At 41.1% G+C, this 20,315-nt stretch overlaps 3 protein-coding genes across 4 annotated transcripts in view; 1 reads left to right on the plus strand and 2 right to left on the minus strand.

Annotated features, from left to right (window-relative positions):
• Positions 1–1,298: 1,298 nt before the first annotated feature.
• LOC135486625 (G-protein coupled receptor 157-like) lies at positions 1,299–4,076 on the minus strand. Its single transcript, XM_064769567.1, has 4 exons — positions 3,272–4,076; positions 2,636–2,835; positions 2,043–2,228; positions 1,299–1,611 (listed from the first exon to the last, which is right to left on the minus strand). The coding sequence occupies exons 1-4, from the start codon at positions 3,744–3,746 to the stop codon at positions 1,372–1,374; spliced, it is 1,101 nt and encodes a 366-aa protein (XP_064625637.1). The 5' UTR covers positions 3,747–4,076; the 3' UTR covers positions 1,299–1,371.
• A 289-nt stretch (positions 4,077–4,365) lies between these two features.
• Positions 4,366–7,327, plus strand: LOC135486144 (DNA-directed RNA polymerases I, II, and III subunit RPABC1-like). Its single transcript, XM_064768689.1, has 8 exons — positions 4,366–4,607; positions 5,057–5,145; positions 5,309–5,370; positions 5,514–5,653; positions 5,970–6,050; positions 6,194–6,252; positions 6,460–6,538; positions 6,740–7,327. Exons 1-8 carry the CDS (start codon positions 4,551–4,553, stop codon positions 6,803–6,805), a joined length of 633 nt encoding a protein of 210 aa, XP_064624759.1. The 5' UTR covers positions 4,366–4,550; the 3' UTR covers positions 6,806–7,327.
• Positions 7,328–12,017: 4,690 nt separating this feature from the next.
• The window catches only part of LOC135486085 (zinc finger SWIM domain-containing protein 4-like), a 49,028-nt gene continuing 40,730 nt past the window's right edge, over positions 12,018–20,315 (minus strand). Inside the window, exons 9-16 of one of the 2 annotated variants that reach the window (XM_064768593.1) lie at positions 20,065–20,214; positions 19,671–19,826; positions 19,266–19,403; positions 18,792–18,944; positions 18,310–18,445; positions 17,597–17,748; positions 16,973–17,136; positions 12,018–16,633 (exon numbers count right to left, since the gene is read on the minus strand). In XM_064768593.1, the coding sequence (XP_064624663.1) occupies positions 15,686–16,633; positions 16,973–17,136; positions 17,597–17,748; positions 18,310–18,445; positions 18,792–18,944; positions 19,266–19,403; positions 19,671–19,826; positions 20,065–20,214 (1,997 nt within the window). In that variant the 3' untranslated portion in view covers positions 12,018–15,685. Of the gene's footprint in view, positions 16,634–16,972; positions 17,137–17,581; positions 17,749–18,309; positions 18,446–18,791; positions 18,945–19,265; positions 19,404–19,670; positions 19,827–20,064; positions 20,215–20,315 lie in introns of both variants that reach the window. The other variant, XM_064768592.1, reaches the window with a different exon arrangement.

The following is a 20,315-nucleotide window of genomic DNA, read 5'->3' on the forward strand; positions in this document are numbered from 1 at the left end:
CCTGAATATAAATTGATTACACTGATGACATCAACCTGCTTTCTATTCGTCACCAGGACATGCAAGAGATGACTAACACACTTGTTGAGAAAGGCACTACCCTTAGGCTGACCATGTACCAAAGACAAAGATGATGAAAAACCGTCGCAACGACGAACCCATCAACATTGATATACGACACCCATAGAGGAAATGAGTACATTTGTCTACCTAAGCAGATGTTTACCCACAGCAGATGGACATTCAGAAGATGTTATGGAAAGGATAACACAGGCTAACCCAGCATTTGGTATGCTAAACCAATCTGTCCGAGTCAAGGATACTCAGTACAAGAACCAAGGTACAGCAGGTACAAATGCTGTGCCAAATGCCACTAGGTGCTCTACCAAATAGAGCAGTCCATTGGAACGAAAAAGTGAGACTGTCCTAGAGAGACCTGGTGCCAAATAGTAGAAAGGAGGTGAAGCAGCTGAAGCAGCTTGATCTGGCTTCGGGAAACCTCCACAGACAGGCTGCCGACCAAACTGGGTGGAGACTGAAGATTGAAGCCTTATGTGTCCTCTGAGCACGAAGAGGACGAAGTAAGTAAGTTTAAATGAAGAGTTGTCCAGGGACATGGCAGAGTCGTGTGCATACTATGGCAAGTTGTCCAAGGACTCAAGCAGAGACACATCACTGAGGTTGTACCTGGGAAATTTGTCTGCAGACAATTCTCCAGGTTGTGCCATTACTATAATGTCTGGAGACATACAGTAACGGCACAACCTCGTGTCTCAGGAAACGCGCTATTTATGTTACAACCTCATGTCGCATTGAGACACAATAGTGATGTTGCAACCTCATTCCATATCATGGGAAAGTTGTCTGGAGACACTATAGTAATGTCAAAAACGTGTGTCTTGTGAGGAGTTGTCTAAAGACACACTAGTGATGTCACAACCTCATTTCATATTATTGAGAGTTGTCTGGAGACACTGTTGCAATGTCACAACCTCATTTCATATTATTGAGAGTTGTCTGGAGACACTGTTGCAATGTCACAACCTCGCGTCTTATGATTTCCATGTGGTCGATGTTAGTCCAAGGAGTTTGACCGCAAGGACAATTGACATCATGGTGATATCAAAGTGATATCATGGTGAACTGTCTGGAGACACTGCAGTAATGTCACTTCCTCATGTGGTATGGCGGGTTGTCTGGTAGGGGCAGGGGTGGGCGGGGGGGGGGGGGGAGGGGTGCATCGGATGGCAATGTAAACACATAAGAAGACACTTTCATTGATAAAGTCATTGCTCTATAATGATGGACATAACCAGTGAAACACACGGATAACTCCTGCTAGAAACATCTCCAGTGACCTACATCACATGACTAGGTGTTTGATGACGAAATGTTTTTATCCTGGAGTAGTGGAGCCCTTTCGTTTGTTCCAGTGTTGATGACAGTCTTAGCTGAACAAGCCATAGTGGAGGTAATCTTTGTCCTATCCTTCCTCGAGGTAAAACCTGTAGTCCACTTCCTGAAGGATGTCAGCATGAGCTGGCGGAGTTTGGGTGAACAGAAGCAAAAGAGGACGCAGTTTGCAAATCCCTGTGAGCTGTCTCCGAAACCCTGTCAAAAGAAGATGGATTATTACAGCAACATTTAAAACATGTCACCCTCCAACAATCCAAATCAGATGCCATTATATTTTGGTTTGGTTGTTTTTTATGAAAGCGAATTGAAGATATCTTATCCCGGCCTTCTGGTTGTGACTTTGTCCTCATTAAACCGATTTGGGATGAATGGAAATTACTAACAAATAACACTGAATTTCCGGCCAACACTTTAGAAACGCAATGCTGTTTTAATGGGCTCACCACGGCCTACTGTGAATGCGGATCAGGACACAGGAGGTTTTCAAGTTTGGGGGAAGAGTTGCTTGAGCGAGAAAAGTACTGTCCCGGCCATCATGCTACGACTTTTTCTTTGATGTAAAATGCAAGACAGAGGAACGTGTAGATGACCCAAATATCACAAGTCCAGTGTTTCCCCGAACGAACCTGCATAACGACAATCCAAGTAGATGCGGGAGAACTTGCGTAACTGTGGTCCACCACTCCGATGAGGAAGCGTATTGTCCCCCAGATCCTAAGCAGGATGAACACGAGGGGCACAAAAGTCATCTTGCGGTTGACTCGATAAATGGCCTGCATACTCTGGGATCCGAGATTATATGCATATCTCATCTGAAATTTTGAAACAGAGCAACCACGATGAGGTACTGAGTATCTGCATACACTCCGGACGCAGTGGACTGACCTCCTCTCTACTCCTAATGAAGTACTTATGGTATGACGAATGAGAACCTCGGCAGTACAATAAATCCAAACAAGAACAAAATAAGATATATACTCCGATATGTATATACCTATGCCGACTATACTATACAGACTATACCGGAGGCACTGCGTCTTTCCTTTTTCTACAGACTTCTCAGATGGAAAATATTTAGAGATTAAATCCGATAGTAAACTAACATGTTTTATTTAATGAATGTGCTATCACGCGTATTTGGTGTTCCAAGTGAAGACATCGCAAAGACTCTTAGACGTCGTCACATGTACTTTTCATAAAAAAACTGAACCCAACCTACCTCCTTATAGACATGATACTTGACCAACGCATAAAAGATGCCGGTGACAAAGTAGGCGACAATTTCCCAAGCTTTGCCGGTCAGGAACTGCCACATGAGCTGATCTGGTACCGCACTGGATATCCAACAAGAACTCATGTGGTGTAGCGACGGATCGTAGCCAAAAACATGGTAGATGTTGGCAAGGATGGCGACTATAACTGGGGATAAAAATAATGTTGATCATTAGAACTTGATTGAAATATTAAGTGAGCTTGGGTTATCTCTTTTCATAAGTGTACGGACATGGACATCGTATAATACTTCGGCATGCTCTAGTTCGGCAAGGCTGTCTTCCCCGACGTGACGTCTAATAGGACATTCAAACGCACTAGTCTCAACCGGAGACAGTTTAGTGACAGACCCTCCCTCGTTTCCAAGATCGCACGCTCTGTGCTCTCTGGGTCGGTCTGTGCCCGCTCTGTCCCAAATTTCTGCATCCGCACTGTACTGAGAATACTTTTCTACCTCTGGTGTTGCTGTGGGCGTTGATAGTGCGAACCTCTCTTTTCTTTTAAAGGGATACCATAGACAGGATCTAACTGTGCATATCAGTCACCTCAGTCCAAGCTCCTACCTTGTTCCAACGTAACATACCTGGAACAAGCCAGCACGTGATGTAAGTTGCGACCAGCGTCTTCGTCCCCAGTAGGCGACTCCTCGACTGGACAATGCAAATATACAGATACACAGCTATCACGCTTGTCCACAGAAAGGAACTGATGGACGAGATTGTCGCAATAGTTCCAGAGATGACGCAGATTATGGACGTCTGGTATCCGAGTGATATCCGAGTCATGTCCAGTGCCTCTGGCACGCCTAAGAAGTTCCCAACGGCCATGAGGAAATCGGCGATACTCAGATGAACCAGCATTCTCCGACAAGTGTTATGTGTTTGTGGGTACAGGAAATATGTCCATATGATGAGGAGAGTCCCCAACGCGGACAGGGTAGACATGAGACATGTAAGGGTTAGGTAGGCATAATTCAGAGGTGTGATGATGATGGTCGAGTTGCTGATGGGAGAGACATTTGTCGCCGCGAATAACGAAAGTCGTGTGACGTCTTCCATGGCTAAGAGATTAACCCCAAGTGCTAGCACTTTTTGTATTCCGTCAGATTCTGGACTTATCTTCTCCCATCAGTAGTCTTACTGCTCCGCCGACTAAAAACCTTGACTCGGTGCCGCGGTATGACTAATTCCCAGGTGTCAGAAACTTCTCTGTCAAAGTCGTAAAGTGAAAGTGATAGCCGTTCACACTTTTAGTGCACATACATATTTCGGGCCGGGTAATCCATGAAAAAACGTCCAGTTGAGGTCGAAAACGAAATACATAGATCAGAACGGACAGGCTGTATGAAATATTGGTCCGCAAGGAAATAAAATGTTAGAAAAGTATGCCTCGGCCAACTTGATTATCATCTATTTAAATGCCCTCTTCAACTATGCTTTTATATCTTAGCCGTTGATCTTGGTCTCGTCGAAATCAATAGGGTCAATGTCAATTAGATAATTGTTTTGCAATAGATAGGCCTAGCCTACGCCAAGATAATCTGGGTTATTATCAAATAAATCTAAACAGTGGGCCAATCTGACTTATTATGGTATATGGCTCAATAGAGCCATATACCGTCAATAGGTTGGGCGCAATAGGTTGTTCCGCGGACATTCTAGCCAAGATCATTTCAGGCGGGAAATTCAAATTTCCCGGGCACTCGGGGCATCGCCGCGTAGCGTCGGAAGAAGGAACTAAACTGTGTCCTACTCTTCAACTGAAGGAGTTCAGAATCAGCTGTGCGATTGCAAAATAAAATTTTGCTTGCCAATGCAACTCACAAAATAGCCGATTTCTCCGTAAATAATTCAATTCGAGACATGGATGACGAAGCAGAGACGTGGAAGTTATGGCGGATCAGGAAAACAATCATGCAGGTGATGAGAAATGATGGATAGTCGCCGAAAAAGACGAGTGTTATGATGGACATGTTTGCTTTGTTTGTTCTACAGCCAGGAGCCTGTCCCAAAAAAAACTTCTGCATTTTCATTTTTCAACTTTTAAGTGATTCATTGGTTGAAACGTTGTTGTATACATACTGAAGAAGTTTAGGCTGAAGTTTGATTATTTTAAACTGACCTCTGCTTGTAATGTTATAGTCACTTTTGTATTGTTGTGCTTGACAGTAGGTCACAATGTTGTTGTGCCGTTGTGGTGTGATTGCTGTTGACCAAGTGTTGTAGCTCATCATCTTCAATCATGACTTATGGTGGTTACGGCCTCAGTAATTTTAGGAGAATTACTGATCAATGCAGAAATACTCTCTGGGGAAGACGTTCCTGGTGGTACTGAATAAGTTAAAAAATGTTATTTTTAATTTTTCCAGCTTTGTCATGACAGAGGCTATCTTGTCACTCAAGAGGAGTTGGATCAAACAATAGCACAGTTCAAGGAACAGTTTTCAGTTAGAACTGGGTGAGTGTTTTTAAATCTTGTTTCATTAAAACATACTTAAAAGTTGAGAGCACCCTGTGAGAAATGAAGGAAAGTACTCATCTGATGATGACAATACTACCAAACATATTATCATGTGCATGAAATCTAATGGCTAATCTAATTGTTTGTCTTGATCTTTCAGTGATATGCGTCCCTCCAGAAGCGATCTGACAGTTTTGGTTGCTCATAACGATGATCCAACAGGTATGTCATGAGAAGGACATTTCTATTCCATTTCCTATTAATACAACTACCAGTAATTGCCTTGCACTGTCTTTATTTCATTTCATTCGAAAACTATGATGCTGAAGTTTGCAATAAGAAATCTGGTATGATCTTGTTTTCAGATCAGATGTTCGTGTTCTTCCCAGAAGAGGCCAAGATTGGTATAAAAACAGTCAAGTCGTATTGCCAGACAATGCAAAAGGAAAATATAACACGGGCTATCATTGTGGTCCAGGCAGGCATGACACCCTCTGCTAAACAGGTCAGTATATTAAGAAGTGGGATCTGTTAGTTGTGCAAATACCAGCCCAGGTTTTCATGGAAGGCTTCACAGGCCTGGTTCTCATGGAAACCTCATTCTATGTTGACACTAGCCACAGGTTTGCTTGGAAAACTCATTCGCAGCCAAGGTTTCATGGATAAAACCAGGCCTATTAAGGGCTTTCAAACTCCCAAATTTCTGCCTTGTATCCGCCTCTTTTACTTCTACTACTACTACTACATAATAGATTCCTAAAACCCTCTCCCTTTATTTGGTTGGTGGTGATTTCAATGCATATGTAAATCATTTGTTTCAGTCGCTGATTGACATGGCACCAAAATACATCTTAGAACAGTTCCTCGAGGCTGAATTGTTGATTAACATCACAGAACATTCGGTAAGTTCATTCAAGTAGAAACACAAGAGGTGTCCACATCCCTATGACTGGTTACTGTATTTTTCATCCCTATGACTGGTTACTGTATTTTTCATCCCTATAACTGGTTACTGTATGATTGTATCATCTTTACAACCTTGCAGTTGGTTCCTGAACACGTGTTGATGACACCAGAAGAAAAGAAGGAACTCCTCATAAGATAGTATCCTTTGACAAAGTGAAAAAGTATTGAAGTTATTCGAGTAGAGATTAAACAGCACCAGGAATGTCTGTTATGGAGTGCATGATCCAATATGTTATGATCACACTGATGACAACCTAGTCTGCAATGTTGCAGAAAGTAAGTGTTAAGTAATTTATGGAGCATACAATCGTGCAGCAATTCCATTGTTCCTTGACTCTCTCCCAGCAAATTAAGAGAATTCATGTTACCAAGGATACAGCAGGGTGATCCAGTTGCCAGATACTTTGGACTCAAAAGAGGACAGGTGGGTATTTCAGTTTCAACAGGTCTTTCCAGCCACATTGTATTCTGGATGTGATGTGATGTGATGTTTGTGAGCATTACTTGTGTCCCACACAGATTCAATCTGAGGGACTACCTTTGGGAATGACAAATGCTGTCCTTAGTAGGGAGGTGTCCTGATTTCATGAACTGCAATTAATTTGCACACTTTGATCTGTTTCAGGTTGTCAAAATCACCCGGCCGAGTGAAACTGCCGGTAAATACATCACGTATCGTCTTGTCGTTTAGCAAGGATTGCAACCAACCATTATTGTGTTCTGAGAGTTCGGCATCATACTGATCATCATCATCAATCATTGCCTTCATGGAGCACGTGAACAACTGCCAGAACTTTGAAAATTGATTCTGTGGAGGAAAAAGAATACATGTGGGAACATTTGATAACCAACTAAAAGACAGTTTAAAGGGAGACTACATGTATAAACCAGAGGCACTCCATTGGCATTATTGTTGTACATTGAAACTTTTCATGCTTGCATGGGTAAAATAATTATTTTTAAGTCAAATCAAATCAATTTGGGCGCACATGTACAGTACCAGATGTATAAGGCTGCTTTTGGGCCTATCAAATGTCTGAAGCCGCAGGTGTAGTTTTGCGGGAGGAAATGGACTTCAATGATTTCATCTCTAGATATATTTCTCCCTGGTGGCACATTTGCCATTGTACTGTAGCTTCAGCATTGTGCTTAGATGTGTCTCAGCTCTACATGTGTCATTGGTACATGGGTGGTGTTTATAATAAAGAAAATATCCATAATAATCCCTTGGTTATGTCTTGGTTACTTGGCAATGCACAAGCGTAACTGGATGCAACTTCTGCCGACTGTGGCGTTAATTCATAGGCCTCAAAGGAGTATACACTGCTGATACAGTGTATACACTCAACTCCTAACAAGCCATGACGATCTCGCTAAATGACTATACACTTCAGTCTTGCCACTATTCTGGATAGAAGTATTGTGGCGGTCCTCTGCACAACGATTACAGTAAATAACTGCAGTACTGCATAGCTCTGGTGGTAGAATCTGTTTAACCCATCAATGGCTCCACCTGAATGTGACTACCCCTCCCCTTGATTTGAAACCCGTCCTTCAAAGATGGGTCTGAAAAAGCCCATCCTCTGAAGACTGCACTGGAACAACCTGTCCTCATCACCTACAGCCACTAAATGTGACAAGACCACTGACTGAAAGATTGCTCCATGTCCCACTCCTCAACTGCCACCAGAATGTCAGACGGCAAGTATGAGTGGGTCTTGAATGGTAAATGAGAGGGGCAAGCTCAGGGGACAGTGGCCAACTGAGTATGACCAAATCCAACTGGAAAGAGCTGGTGTTCTTCCAAAATAAGAGTAGAGATAAGATACAACACAGAAAGGTCACAATCCTGTCTCATCGATTCTTGCTGTCTGGGATCTGAACAGCCCACCGATTTTAAGACTGCTCTGGAACAACCTGCCAAGACACTAAGAAATACCAATAATTTGTTTAGAACAAGGGCTTTTCATGTATGCAGGCTGTCAACTCAGTTCCGTACTATTTTAACAGGAATTTAAGGAAGTATTTCATACTTATCTCCTTTGATTCTTTACCAATGATCATGGGACGGGCAATACTTGTTGACCTACGACGCCCTTTTAAGAAGTTCACATGCGTTGTAACATCCTGTTATCATATCCAAGTGACAACCATACCAACCATTTGCCTAAAAGTAAAATAAAACCACTTCATTGATCGCGATAACAATGTATGTAACTAGTTCTGTGACCACGTTTTGAGATACCAATTCTCAGGACAACTGCTCTGGGAGATTTGATGCAATCCAAACTGTCCATATATCTCAAAAAGGGTCAAGAGGTATGCCAATGTGTGTAACTTGGAAGAAGGATCGCATATTTTGGTGAGGCTTTATCGTTTGGATAATTGTAATATTAAATGCTCATCAGTAGACAATGTTGATGACCACGACTTCAAATTATCATGCCACCATGATTGAAATAGTTGGTGAAGGGGGTCAGTCATCAACAGGTACCACAAGCAAGCATGCATCATGAACGAGCACCATCAGCATCCCTCACACGTGATCACCATTGGCAAAAGAGAAAGTAAGGAAAAGTTAGGAATATAGGCCAAAAACTTCAAGTTGAATTTTTCAAAGCATTTTTAGGAAAATTATCAGGCCTTGACAGCCCGAGTATGCTGTATCTTAAGCCAATGCCAGACAATGGAGAGTTAGTTTTAATTGAGCACATTTTCATAGTCCTTATCATACATGTAGGTAGGAAAGGACTGATTGCAGCTGTGGGATGTCATTTGACTACCGTAGCTGCCTCACACAGTTATCATTAATTTTCAATAATCATAGGTAGGCCCATCCAGTGTAATCAGAAACAGAGTCCAGTGGATTTTTTGAGTGCGTAAGTGCGATACAGCATGCCATGCAGTGTGGTTTTAGGGGGTGGGGAATGAGGAAATTCAGAAGTGAGGACGTTTTCCAATGGTGATCCGTAAATAGAACTCGATGGGTGCAGTCGCCCCATGGCAGTTCAAAGAACTTTTTAAGGCTCGTGAGGACAAGTGTAGCAGCGTGTAGGTTGGCATAAAGATGGTGTTCTGTGCAAATTGCTGCCAACAGTGAAGACATTCCTGAAGGTATACTCGGGTGCAAAGTGAGTGAGAACCTTTTCAAACTCAATTACCTTATCCATGAACCAAGAACCAACAAGAGAGAAAAATACTTCAATTTCACAATCACATTTATTACCATCAAAATTTCACAATAATTATATCTGAATTAATGAATCATTGTAAACAAATTTATAATTGTCTCTTTTTTTAATAAATATAGAACTGATTCTTCGGCTTCAGTTCAGGAAATACTACAAAATCAGGAAATCATCATAGCGCATTTCAAGTACCGGTAAAAATAGCCCCCCCCCCTTGTGGTTGCATAGACCAACACACATTTGTTTCAAAAACTGAGGGCTTACTGCACACAGTAGCAGGGACACACATTAAATTAATCTGGAACATTTCAGAGGACCCAGAACACATTCCTTATTCATCCACTACACTCACCACAAAAATAAAATTGCCTGTGAAAATAAATTGCCTGTGAAAATCTATTGGTTTACAGTAATGCATGTTCAACATGATTGACATACATATGTAGTTTACTATACAAAGGGATACTAACAGTTAATTTTAACTTATATTTGTTAAAATTGCCATCAAGTAGACATCCATGTCAGGTTGAACTTCACATATTGTGAAACCTCAACAAAACACATTGTCACTGAGATGGTGATCTGTAATTTGAGCCCTATGGCAATAATACTGGAACACTGAACAGCGAGCAATGGGAAATTAAAGGGGAGTTCCGCCAAGTAAAAAAATCATCGTAGTAGTACATAAAGATTACTTTTTCGTTTTATCTATACATCTCATAAACATAACAAATAAAATAAGAAAATCAACCAAACCTAAAAATACCAAGTGAATCGGTGATGACTCACTACAAAACCCATACCAGATACTACCAGGCCCACACGCCCATCCCAAACCTAATAATCCTTTACAAGAAGATCACAATGGTCAATCAACTTGAATGCACCAGTTTTGGAATCCTTCGTCTAAGATATTTTAAAGGGAGGAAGTACTAAATCAGTTCCTTCCACCCTTTCATTCCATCTTCCATGAGCAAGACCCGACAGGTCTATTGTCACTGGTAGCCGACACATTCAATTTAATAAACCAGGGTGAAGATTATCAGCAATGAGACCTGAAGACTTTCATCTTGAAAACTAAGGACATCACTAATTACAAATTACAGCACATCTTTAAGGCTCATCCCTAATGAGTAACTTTTTTTGCAAATTTCTGAAGATTATTTCTTCTCAGCTTAAGACATTTTCAATCCTCATGCAAACATTTTGTCAAAATGCTCCTCGTCCTATACCTTTTTACATTCACCTAGTTTTCATGATGAAAGCCCACATCTTTCTGACTAAGTGACATCCACATATACATGTGACAACAGCAGATACATTAGAAAAACAAGACCTTAATGTAACACCTATACACTAACCTTGTTCCCAAGGGGTCATACGCTTTGATGACCCCCTTGGGAACAAGGTAGCTACAAAACATGCGTGACACAACAAAGTACACTCATGTGTACACATTAGGCCCTCTTGACAAAATATCAAAATTGTACAGAGGAGACAAATTGCAGCGTTCATTCAAATATCATACAAAGTAATAAATTTTGTACTTAATATGTTCAGCTTGAAAAAATTATCGAAGTCACAGATACCGGCCTGTTGCAATGAAAATAGCCACCACCGAACTCTGTTCTGTGCATTAGGGAATATACACGGTATAAACACACATAGTTCACATACAGTAGAAAAGACTATCGTTTTCCACGACACTTTGGACATTACCAAACAAAAAAGTTTCGCAAGTAGAAAAGAACATCTCGTCAATACAAATGAATGTAGTGTAAACCTGAATAAAAAAGGTGGCGACGTTTGAAAACCGTTGTTGAGAAGACAGGAATTGTTTCAAGATATTGACAGCGGTCAGCAGGGGAACTATAGTGGCTCAATCAAACAGCAAGGAACACAACTGGGTTTCCCATCTGAACTATACGCAGCAACAACCCATGGACTGCTCAAGAAAAATACACTACAAATTTAAGATAGATTATTTGGGTTATATTGGGCATAAAATGTCACTTTTGATTCAACTGGCTGAGATCAATGCAGTGGAAATGTGCTTTAGATAAAACGTTGAGATAAGAGGAACACCACAGGCCCAACATGATTGATGCAGAAATTTTCTTGGGCACTGTTCATCATGAATTTTTCTGACCAGATACTTTTAACAATAAAAAATCTGCTTTCATATCTCTGACAATTTTATGTATGATGTACGGAGATTTTTGAAAAGGCCATAAGCAAAAAAAATATACAAATACATCAAACAGGATTGCTATTGTTTTTATTTACCTATAAATAAATATTCTTGCTTCCATAAATATCTCTGATAATTTAGGCTCATTCTCAACAAAATGACAAACATTGATGTACCTTTTATTAGCACAAACATACATTTTTTAGACTTCTCTTTATAGATATTACTGTTTCTGTATTGAGGTAGTTTGTAAATTGGCGGCATCAAGGCATAATGTTTTATAACGTTGTGGAGTATTTCTCAATGAGATGACGGACAACACGGTCTAAATCTTAGATGTCTAGTTCAATATTGAACATGTGTTTAGGAAATGCAATGGATTTTAATTTTTGGCCAGATGCCAATCAAACTGCAAGCAGTCACAACTGTACATATTACCAATATAAGAAATGAAATCGACACAAGAAATTTTAAGTACCATGTAACACACATTGTGTACCACAGACATTGTAACCCCCCCCCCCCCCCCCCCCATATTTTCGTGGGAATTTCACCAATTAATAATTTGTGTTTTATTTTCTAATTACCGAACCGTTCCAGTGCAAACTGGAACTGGAAATATCACTGAAATGTTAACTGCTGCATTTTCTGTGTGAAATCAGCAAACATCCGAGAGCCATTTTCTTGTGAAATAGACTTTAGTGTCAATATACATCAAGTTTCCAGTAAATGCATTTACTAGGTTTAATTCATCCTACCCATCGCATAGTTCTGTTCAGGTCAACTCGATTCCAGCTAATACCAGCAAGACCTAATAACCATTTCCTTATTAGCAATTGCCAAGTTACCCAGAACACGACTTCATTGGAAAAGAACTGGCCAATAATTCGGACCGCTCATTCAAGTTTTTCCCTCTGTGGAAACAATTCAAGAAACAACCAGGCATAACCTAGGACAAATAAACTAAATCTAGACCAATAAGACACTGTAGACAAATAAATCATCTATCTCTCAAAGACTGAAGAAAAAATCTTTAGAAATTCTTTGATACTTGTTTCTAAAGACAAAATGCACCACGTCTCAACTTGGTATTTTGCCTCTTCTTTGCTCAGCACCCTGGGGAGCACTGTTGTGGGGAAACCAGAGGTCTGCCTTTAGTGTTTCCAACATTATGTCAGATATGATGTTGATCCCATAACCCGGCGCGAAGTTCTTCCAGTCCACTAAAAGAGGTGCTCATCTGTGAATTCAAACAATATTCTTGAATGTTGTGAAAAATGACTTTTCTTTATCCAGATTGCACAGTTTTCAGAGGTTTTTTTCTGCCTTCAGTCTATGATAGATTGATGAGTTTGAGGCAATGCTGGCATTAGAATAGACATACACAAGTACATACTACACGATACATGTGTCCTCGGAATCCACACTTCACCAGCAAAAGTATGAACAGCACCAGAACAGAAGACTTAAATGACATATTGATGATCTTTGGTATTTGCAAACCGTAATATATAAATAATAATTAACACAAACATGGCGACAACTTCTGTTGGCCAATGGCACCTTCAAAAATAAGTTCACTTTGAACAGGCTTTCTAAAGAAAAAGAACAGCATTTTGCAAAATGATGCGTCTGATCTACTATATGTGAAAAGTGGCCAACATGTGAAGAAAATCGGTCACTCGTTTGCCACACGCATAAATTCAGACTGGAAATTTCAAATGCAAAAGTGTGATTTTTCTACGAAAATAGTGCCCGCACCTGGGCAGCACAAATCAGACTAGTTCAAAATCCTTCCACTAGGGGGTATTCATCAGAAGCACTAGTGAAGGGACAAAGAACCAGTCTAAGCACAAACGCATAGAATCAGTCATCGACCCCTTGAATAATACTGTCATTTATTTGTATTCATATTACTGTAGTCATCACCACATACCACACAACCTCATACTGTTGGGCATGATACCCAGGGAAACCATCTCAAGTTGGGTTCAGGGAGTAATGCATAACTTTAGAGCAGATCAAACTCTGAATAAACAGTAAATGCTTTCAGAGGAGAACACTTATCTTCAGAAAGAATTTGAGGCAAAAACCTCAAATATGTAGCGTACTATTTACATGTACTTTTAGATAGATTATCATGGAAACTTCTTCTCAGACCTTAAATTCACTTATTGTCTAAGGATTAAGATTAGCAGTTTATAGAGGCTGTATTCAACTGGCTTATAACCCCACACATCCTTGTGGATCATGAGTTCAGGACTGTATCACACAGATTTACCTGGTTCTTCCCAGGTTCGATATGAAAATAGTCTGTGCTTGATTAAGTACGGGTGAGCACTGCTTGGTGTACCAAGATGTACATAGACTGTCTGACAGGTGGACTTGGAGTACATCTGCAGGTATAGGAAGATGGATACTGCTTTTAAAAACTGTTAGGAAGTATCAACCAAATGATAAGAATATTCCTGACAGTGTAAATTTTTAGGGCAAGATGACGCAAATGTTGATACCAGGCAGTTTTTGCAATTTTCTCATGTAAGACATCTGCATCTGGGTCAGTGCATGCCAGTGCTAATGACCGCCAATACAAGGTTTGTATAACTGTCTCACATAATATACTTAAAGGTGTGAATATGATTATCAAGAAAAAATACACCCCCTTAAAGCACACGTCATCAAGACCACCAATCAAGTTCGAATTCCAGAAAGTTTATCAAAGTTGTTCTGGAACTTTATAGGCCTACTATTACTGGATTATATAATATTTCCAGGAAAAAATATTTCTCTGAAAAAAAGTATTCTCTTCCTGAATGCATTGAAATATTTGCAAATTTATCTTGGGCGAGATATGCCCCACCACAGACTTCCAAGATAAATTGTGCAGAAGCCTTGAGCGGCGCGAGTGACTAGATTAGAACATGGTTTGACTCCACAACACTATCATGATAGTCTGTAAGCTGCCAAATATATTCAAATATGTGGCGGCTTATACAGTAATAGGTTTGACTGCTTCTTGTAACCAGATTCATTCATATACATTGACAGCAGACCTCATTTTTAATCAAATTTGCAATGATGATGTCCAGATTTCAAGTGCCATATTACGGAAAAGTGGAAAACTTGTGGCGATCTTATGATATTTGACCCACTTTTAAAGCTGAAATTGACTATTGGTACCGTAAAACCTCTTATTTGGGTGGGACTTTATTCATTGCTTTTCTTTTTCTCATATGGTGTCTTTACAAAAGTCCCAAGTAAATGTCTTTAGATAGCAGTACCAGAAAATCCACAGAAGAGTAATGGATATTTCTTCCATTCTTCCCCAAACCATTCCGCTTAGCGACTGCAGCTGAATAAAAAACTGCTACTTGGAAGTTGGCGATGGAATACAGCAGTTCCAATACAATAGTTTCTATAGCATTTACTGTTGTACGTAATTATGGACTAGTACATGAAGCTCAGCAACAGGGCCTGAGAAGTGATGATCTACGTCACTTTATTTAAAGGGGGACAACAGGAAGGAGCTAGGGGGCCAAACTTGTTTTCTTCAGGTGACAACAGGTTTTGTTTCATTCACTGACAATTTTAGTCTTCATACAGCATAAATAGTTTCGATGTACTGTGAAATAAAGAGACTTCTAACCACATCTTCCAATAACTTTATATGACCACCCTGGCTCCTGCCTATAGTTCCCCTTTACTAGAACATTGGCCATTATTTTTAATGCACACCATATCTTGCCTAATTGCTCTACATCGCATCATCTCATTGTTGAAATATTCTGGTCGCATAGTTCCCTGCTTTACATTCCGTCAAACTGAATTATTGACGTCACTATAACACTTACAGGATTGAGGATATTTTCTCAAAACATGACCGAGTCGATTTACTCTAGTTTACATAGCAAGAACTGCCTATAAGTTTTATATTCAGAAGCAAGTAAGAAATAAGAAATTAAGAGGTTTCCGGAATGTATACCCAATCCTGCAGCAGTTATAAACATGACATCGCATTGCACTGAGGTGTATCAATCTGCAGCATCGCCCGACGTCTGACACATTGCTCCAATCTGGTACTAGTCTCCGCATCGGCAGACGGCAGTCGTCAGGAGTGCAAACATCCCAAACTGTTTGTGAGGTATGACTGGTTAGATGATCTGCTCTGACTGCCCATGAAGAGGAGTAACCCTCATAAACCGAAACGTTCCCGTATCAACTGCATCAGTTTCTTTTTCCCTTTATAAATAAGTTTCATATTTTCTATAAGTTGCGCAAACTGTAACGCACCGTCGTGAGCTAGAATAAACGTCTCTCGCGCTTTGCTGAGGAAGTCTATAAAGTCACCGTAATGACGCGGACTGATATGAGCTAAGCGGGAATGTGTCGTGTTGATATATGCACAAATGGCAGCCTCGAGCAACTGGCGTAACGGTGACTTGTCGTAAGCGAGAAGTTTCATGGATCGCCGCTTTCCATCAGCACTCGCCATTCCTGGCGCAGTTAGTGTACAGCGGCGTAAGATATCTGACAAGACGGTGGCACATTGCACGTTTTTCACCAGTAGAGGTATCATGTTCGTTAACTCGGACTTTCCTAACGAGTGACTGAGGGCGCACGCCCAATGAATGTCGTTGATAGCAGGGTGAGTATCCTGGTTGTAGGCCAGATGAAGCGTCTTCATCGCGAGAACGGCCAACTTGTACGCACGATGAGGGTATCCACGATGCTCCATGTAGCGAGCGATGGTGAACAACTGCGTGTGGTTCATGATATGAGCCGCGGCGTCCACGACGATCTGATAAGCAGTCTCGAACGCCACAGGATCCTTCTCGCATAACGTCAGCGCACACAAGGCACAATTTGAGGGGTCCTTAGTGGCACACTGCAGCGCTAGAGTCCTGGCACAACTCGCCAGCTCCTCCTGCTGACAAAAATCCATACTAAGTTGAATAATCGTCGGCGCAGACATAATCGTCGTGGCAACCGACCCCGTTGCTTCCATTGGCGTAAAGAGTTGATACCAGTTCCTCATGATTGACATGAGAGCCTCCTTTCCGACCTCCGTAGCACATGTGACTAGCCATCCGACCATCTCCCGCCGGCGCCAGTTGAGTGTTGATAACGTCATTCTCATGACCTGAAGGAATGAAATAGGAAGGTGTTATTAAGCAATCCAAACTTCTTGTAATTGTCCCTCAGTAGTTATAAAAGAGGGGTCGACCCTGATCCTTGTTAATAGCACGGATAAACAAACAATGCTGTAAAATTCTAAAACAAAGACGTTACGATCTAGCACTGTTTACATTGTATGAAGCACTGTGCCTCCTTTTGGTGGCAGTTGTGGTTGGGCGACAATAACTGTTTAGATGGTGCAAAATAATGAAGAGGTTGACAGAGCTCTCTGCACTAAGGTACTACTTCAGTATTTTCAGAGTGTAACTTGCGAGAAGGTGCACCGTTTCAGTTCAATTTTTACCTGTAGTCCTAACTGCAAGGCAGCATTTAGTAGCGGGACGTGTTTAGCACAATCGACCGGCGTTGCAATCTTGAAGGCATCCTGAGCAAGTTTAAAGAGTTGAGAAGAACTGTGGATGTTTCTTTGAGCAGAGTCAAGAACTGTGCGTAATCGAATAATGTCATCTGAAAAAAAAGATTGATCCAATTGAAGAAAATCTTTTACCATCTTTCCAGTAAGCCACATTGTACACCATGAATACTCTTTCCAATATCATCACAGCAGATTAGAATTCAGTGGGCTCCAGGATTTTTCAGTTACTTGAACTATTACCTAGGTACTGAAACACTCAACAAACCACCAGCAAACACTCAGACCCACTGAGTCTGTGCCAGGTGCTACTTTTTCTTGGAAATTTACAGGAAGGACATTTTGCAGTGGTTGATTTTGCAACGCATCATTGTGTAACCTTCTTAAATGACACTATTTCCCCACATGAGGCCAGTGTAAAATTCATATCTCGATCACCCGCATCCTGAAATACGCCTGAAAGTACCTAATCAGGTCAAGATATCTTGATTCTAAAATTTCCCCATCAAAGAAGTTGAATAATTTGGTTTGGTTACTTACTAGTTTGAAACTTACTTTTGGCAGCATTCAGCATTGTTGAAGCAAGTTCACACTGCTGCGACTCTATGTGTCCTAGCGTGAACCATCTCGGATAGCGGCTCAGGACGACCGAGCCGACATTATTGACCGGGTCGTCACCCTCCTCGCTATCTTCTAATACTGGCAATCTGAAGTAGACAAAAGAGGGCGGTCTGAATGGGAAATGAGAGGACACCGCAAACTTATGCATCCTGCCACTCCGGGGTCATTTTTCTTGAGTTTTTGGTCATTTGACTGACCATCTCAACATGGAGTACAACAATTTGGGGTAAGGGAGGGCAGGATGAACAGAAGAACAACATCAAGTTTTGGTAGATTTAATAAACAAGTTATATTATCGACCAGTCAACAAAAATTCGAACTTGAAAAGTCTTATACAAACTCAAATGTGAGAAGAGGTAAGCAGCAGAAGTCCCATGACATCATTTCTGCCATCATTTGAAATCACAGCCATGAGGTAGGTTATAGATGATTCCCAGGGTGTAATGGAGGAATAACAACAGGACTGACTATTGTCAAACACAGTGGTGGGCCCAAGGTGGGGTCTAATGCCATGGCAACACACAGGCGAGAACTTGTGTCAAATTCAGCCACTCAGTTCAAATCACTTTGGCGACGGAACTATATGGCGGCCGGCCTGGGAATCATCTACGAAACTCATTAGCACTGCGCCATTTTTGTGTACCTACCTCATTGCTCTAAGTCCTACTCTATAGGCCATGTCGGGGTCATGTGGAAGGAGACTGTTGAACATATAGCGAGCGAACGTGTGCATGGGAATACTCTCAGTGTGAATACCTTTACCAAGACCACTTGTTGGTCCACCTGGAACGAACCCAAGTACAGAAAATTGAATATCAAGACACCTTTTATGAAATGGCTGAGAAAAAGCAACAATCAACAGCCAAACAACCTTGAGTAAGATTTTTGGAGAGGCTGCACTCCTACGCCTTGGCAAGCAACCTAAATAGAAAGAAACCTGTAATATAAAATCTGTGCAGTCATTCCAAAGAATGGGCAAAAGCGACTTGCGGCACACCACGGAACGTGCAGCCTCTTAGATATCTGACTGGGAGCAGGGGGCCGGGACACTTATCTACTGTACCACCGCAGTCATGGTCATTGTCAAAGCAGAAATTGCACAAAGTAAATACAACTTTAACTCAATTACCTTCTAATAATAAAATAGCTTGTTTCCTCAACACTGCTACCATTGTTGTATCTAGATGAATCTCTTGTAGTTTTGCTATAAGTTTTTCTTCTTGTTTGCAAGCTTTCTCCTGTGCGTAGAGGCCGCTGGGCATAATACGCTGTTGACCCAGACCTGAAAGGCAAAACAATCCGATGTAAACTTCAGCCAAGTTTCCCCACTAGGACAGTGGACCAAAAAAGAGCATATCTTGCAGTACTGCCCACCCAACAAAATTCAGAGATACAGTAGGTTGTAAGGTACAATTTTTCTCAGCCCACATAGATGCAATTTTGTGGAATATCTGAATGGGGGGATAAGGACCTTTAAATATGACCACATCCACATCAACAGAAGAAAGTTTCATATCAGAATGGATCTCTGTTTTTCTATGAAAGCTCCTGGAGAGCATAGTTTCAAGCTTATAATGCTTCCACTCGACCTTTGACAACCTACCTATTAACGCAACTTCTAAAGCAGATGTGAGGTAGGACTCGTTTCGGTCGCGGCAGCCTGGAATGGGAACGTGGTGATATCGAGGTGGGCTGTTGTGGGTGCTAGACTCGGGTGAACCAGATCTAGACAGGAGATCAGCTACAAAGAGAGGAAAACATGGTCAGCTCGAGTTTTTACTTACATGGACTAGATGTCGATGTAATTAGTCTATACTTGCTAACGGTTACATTAAGGGACGTTATCTTTCAGTTAAACCCATCAAAATGCTCATGGTAAGACTTAATAATGACTCCGTTAAGGCTAACGTTGTTTTGAACAACCAAACGCTGATGTTTTACAAATGTGATATATGCAACTCATATTTTAACAAAGCTAGACATGCCTAAATGTACAGATGCTACCTACCAGTTTGTACTATACTGTTATCATCACGGAGATGTGATACTTCGGACAAGGTATCAAATAAACATCCGATAGGATCCAACGGATGACCGATCCATCCTTCCGTGTTCGCTGGGCTCAATGGAAAATGAGTAATACCTTTACTTGTGCTGGGCATGCCTGAAATACAGAAATTAGATCATTGAGAATGATGAAAAACATCGCCATCATATATTTGAAGAACTAGAAACTCCCGACAAGAATCCATGGTTGGAAAACATCAGTGTTTCTACGAACATGGATTTCAGACTTCAGTCAATGCATTTTGCCATGGAATCCCATTTCAGATTTGGGTAAACAGCCTATCCAGGAAACTGAACCCATGACCCTCAGCGCCCTGGGTCACTCGACCACATACCTCTGTCCTGCTCCATCATATACTTTTCTTGTTCAACTCGTTGCTGCCTTTTCATCGTGCGTACAATGACTAACGCTAACCGTAATCCTTCCTTGACGTAACCATGAGATCGAAGTGCATCCACGCGTGCACATGACGTTGGAATATGTTCTGGAGTTAGAAGTGTACGGTCAAATTTCTGAGCATTGCATTATCGCTATGGTAAGTCTCATTATCATTCAAGTAAAAATGGATGTACATGTAGGTACCAA

The sequence above is a fragment of the Lineus longissimus genome, chromosome 4, assembly GCF_910592395.1.
Source record: "Lineus longissimus chromosome 4, tnLinLong1.2, whole genome shotgun sequence".
Classification (NCBI taxonomy): Eukaryota; Metazoa; Nemertea; class Pilidiophora; order Heteronemertea; family Lineidae; genus Lineus; species Lineus longissimus.

Coding starts and splice junctions, on each gene's coding strand:
- LOC135486625 (XM_064769567.1), bottom strand. CDS start 3,746: ATGGAAGACGTCACACGACTTTCGTTATTCGCGGCGACAAATGTCTCT. Junction 2,836..3,271: donor CACGTGCTGGCTTGTTCCAG/GTATGTTACGTT, acceptor TTTTATCCCCAG/TTATAGTCGCCATCCTTGCC. Junction 2,229..2,635: donor AGTATCATGTCTATAAGGAG/GTAGGTTGGGTT, acceptor TCAAAATTTCAG/ATGAGATATGCATATAATCT.
- LOC135486144 (XM_064768689.1), top strand. CDS start 4,551: ATGGATGACGAAGCAGAGACGTGGAAGTTATGGCGGATCAGGAAAACA. Junction 6,253..6,459: donor AAGGAACTCCTCATAAGATA/GTATCCTTTGAC, acceptor ACTCTCTCCCAG/CAAATTAAGAGAATTCATGT. Junction 6,539..6,739: donor TTGGACTCAAAAGAGGACAG/GTGGGTATTTCA, acceptor GATCTGTTTCAG/GTTGTCAAAATCACCCGGCC.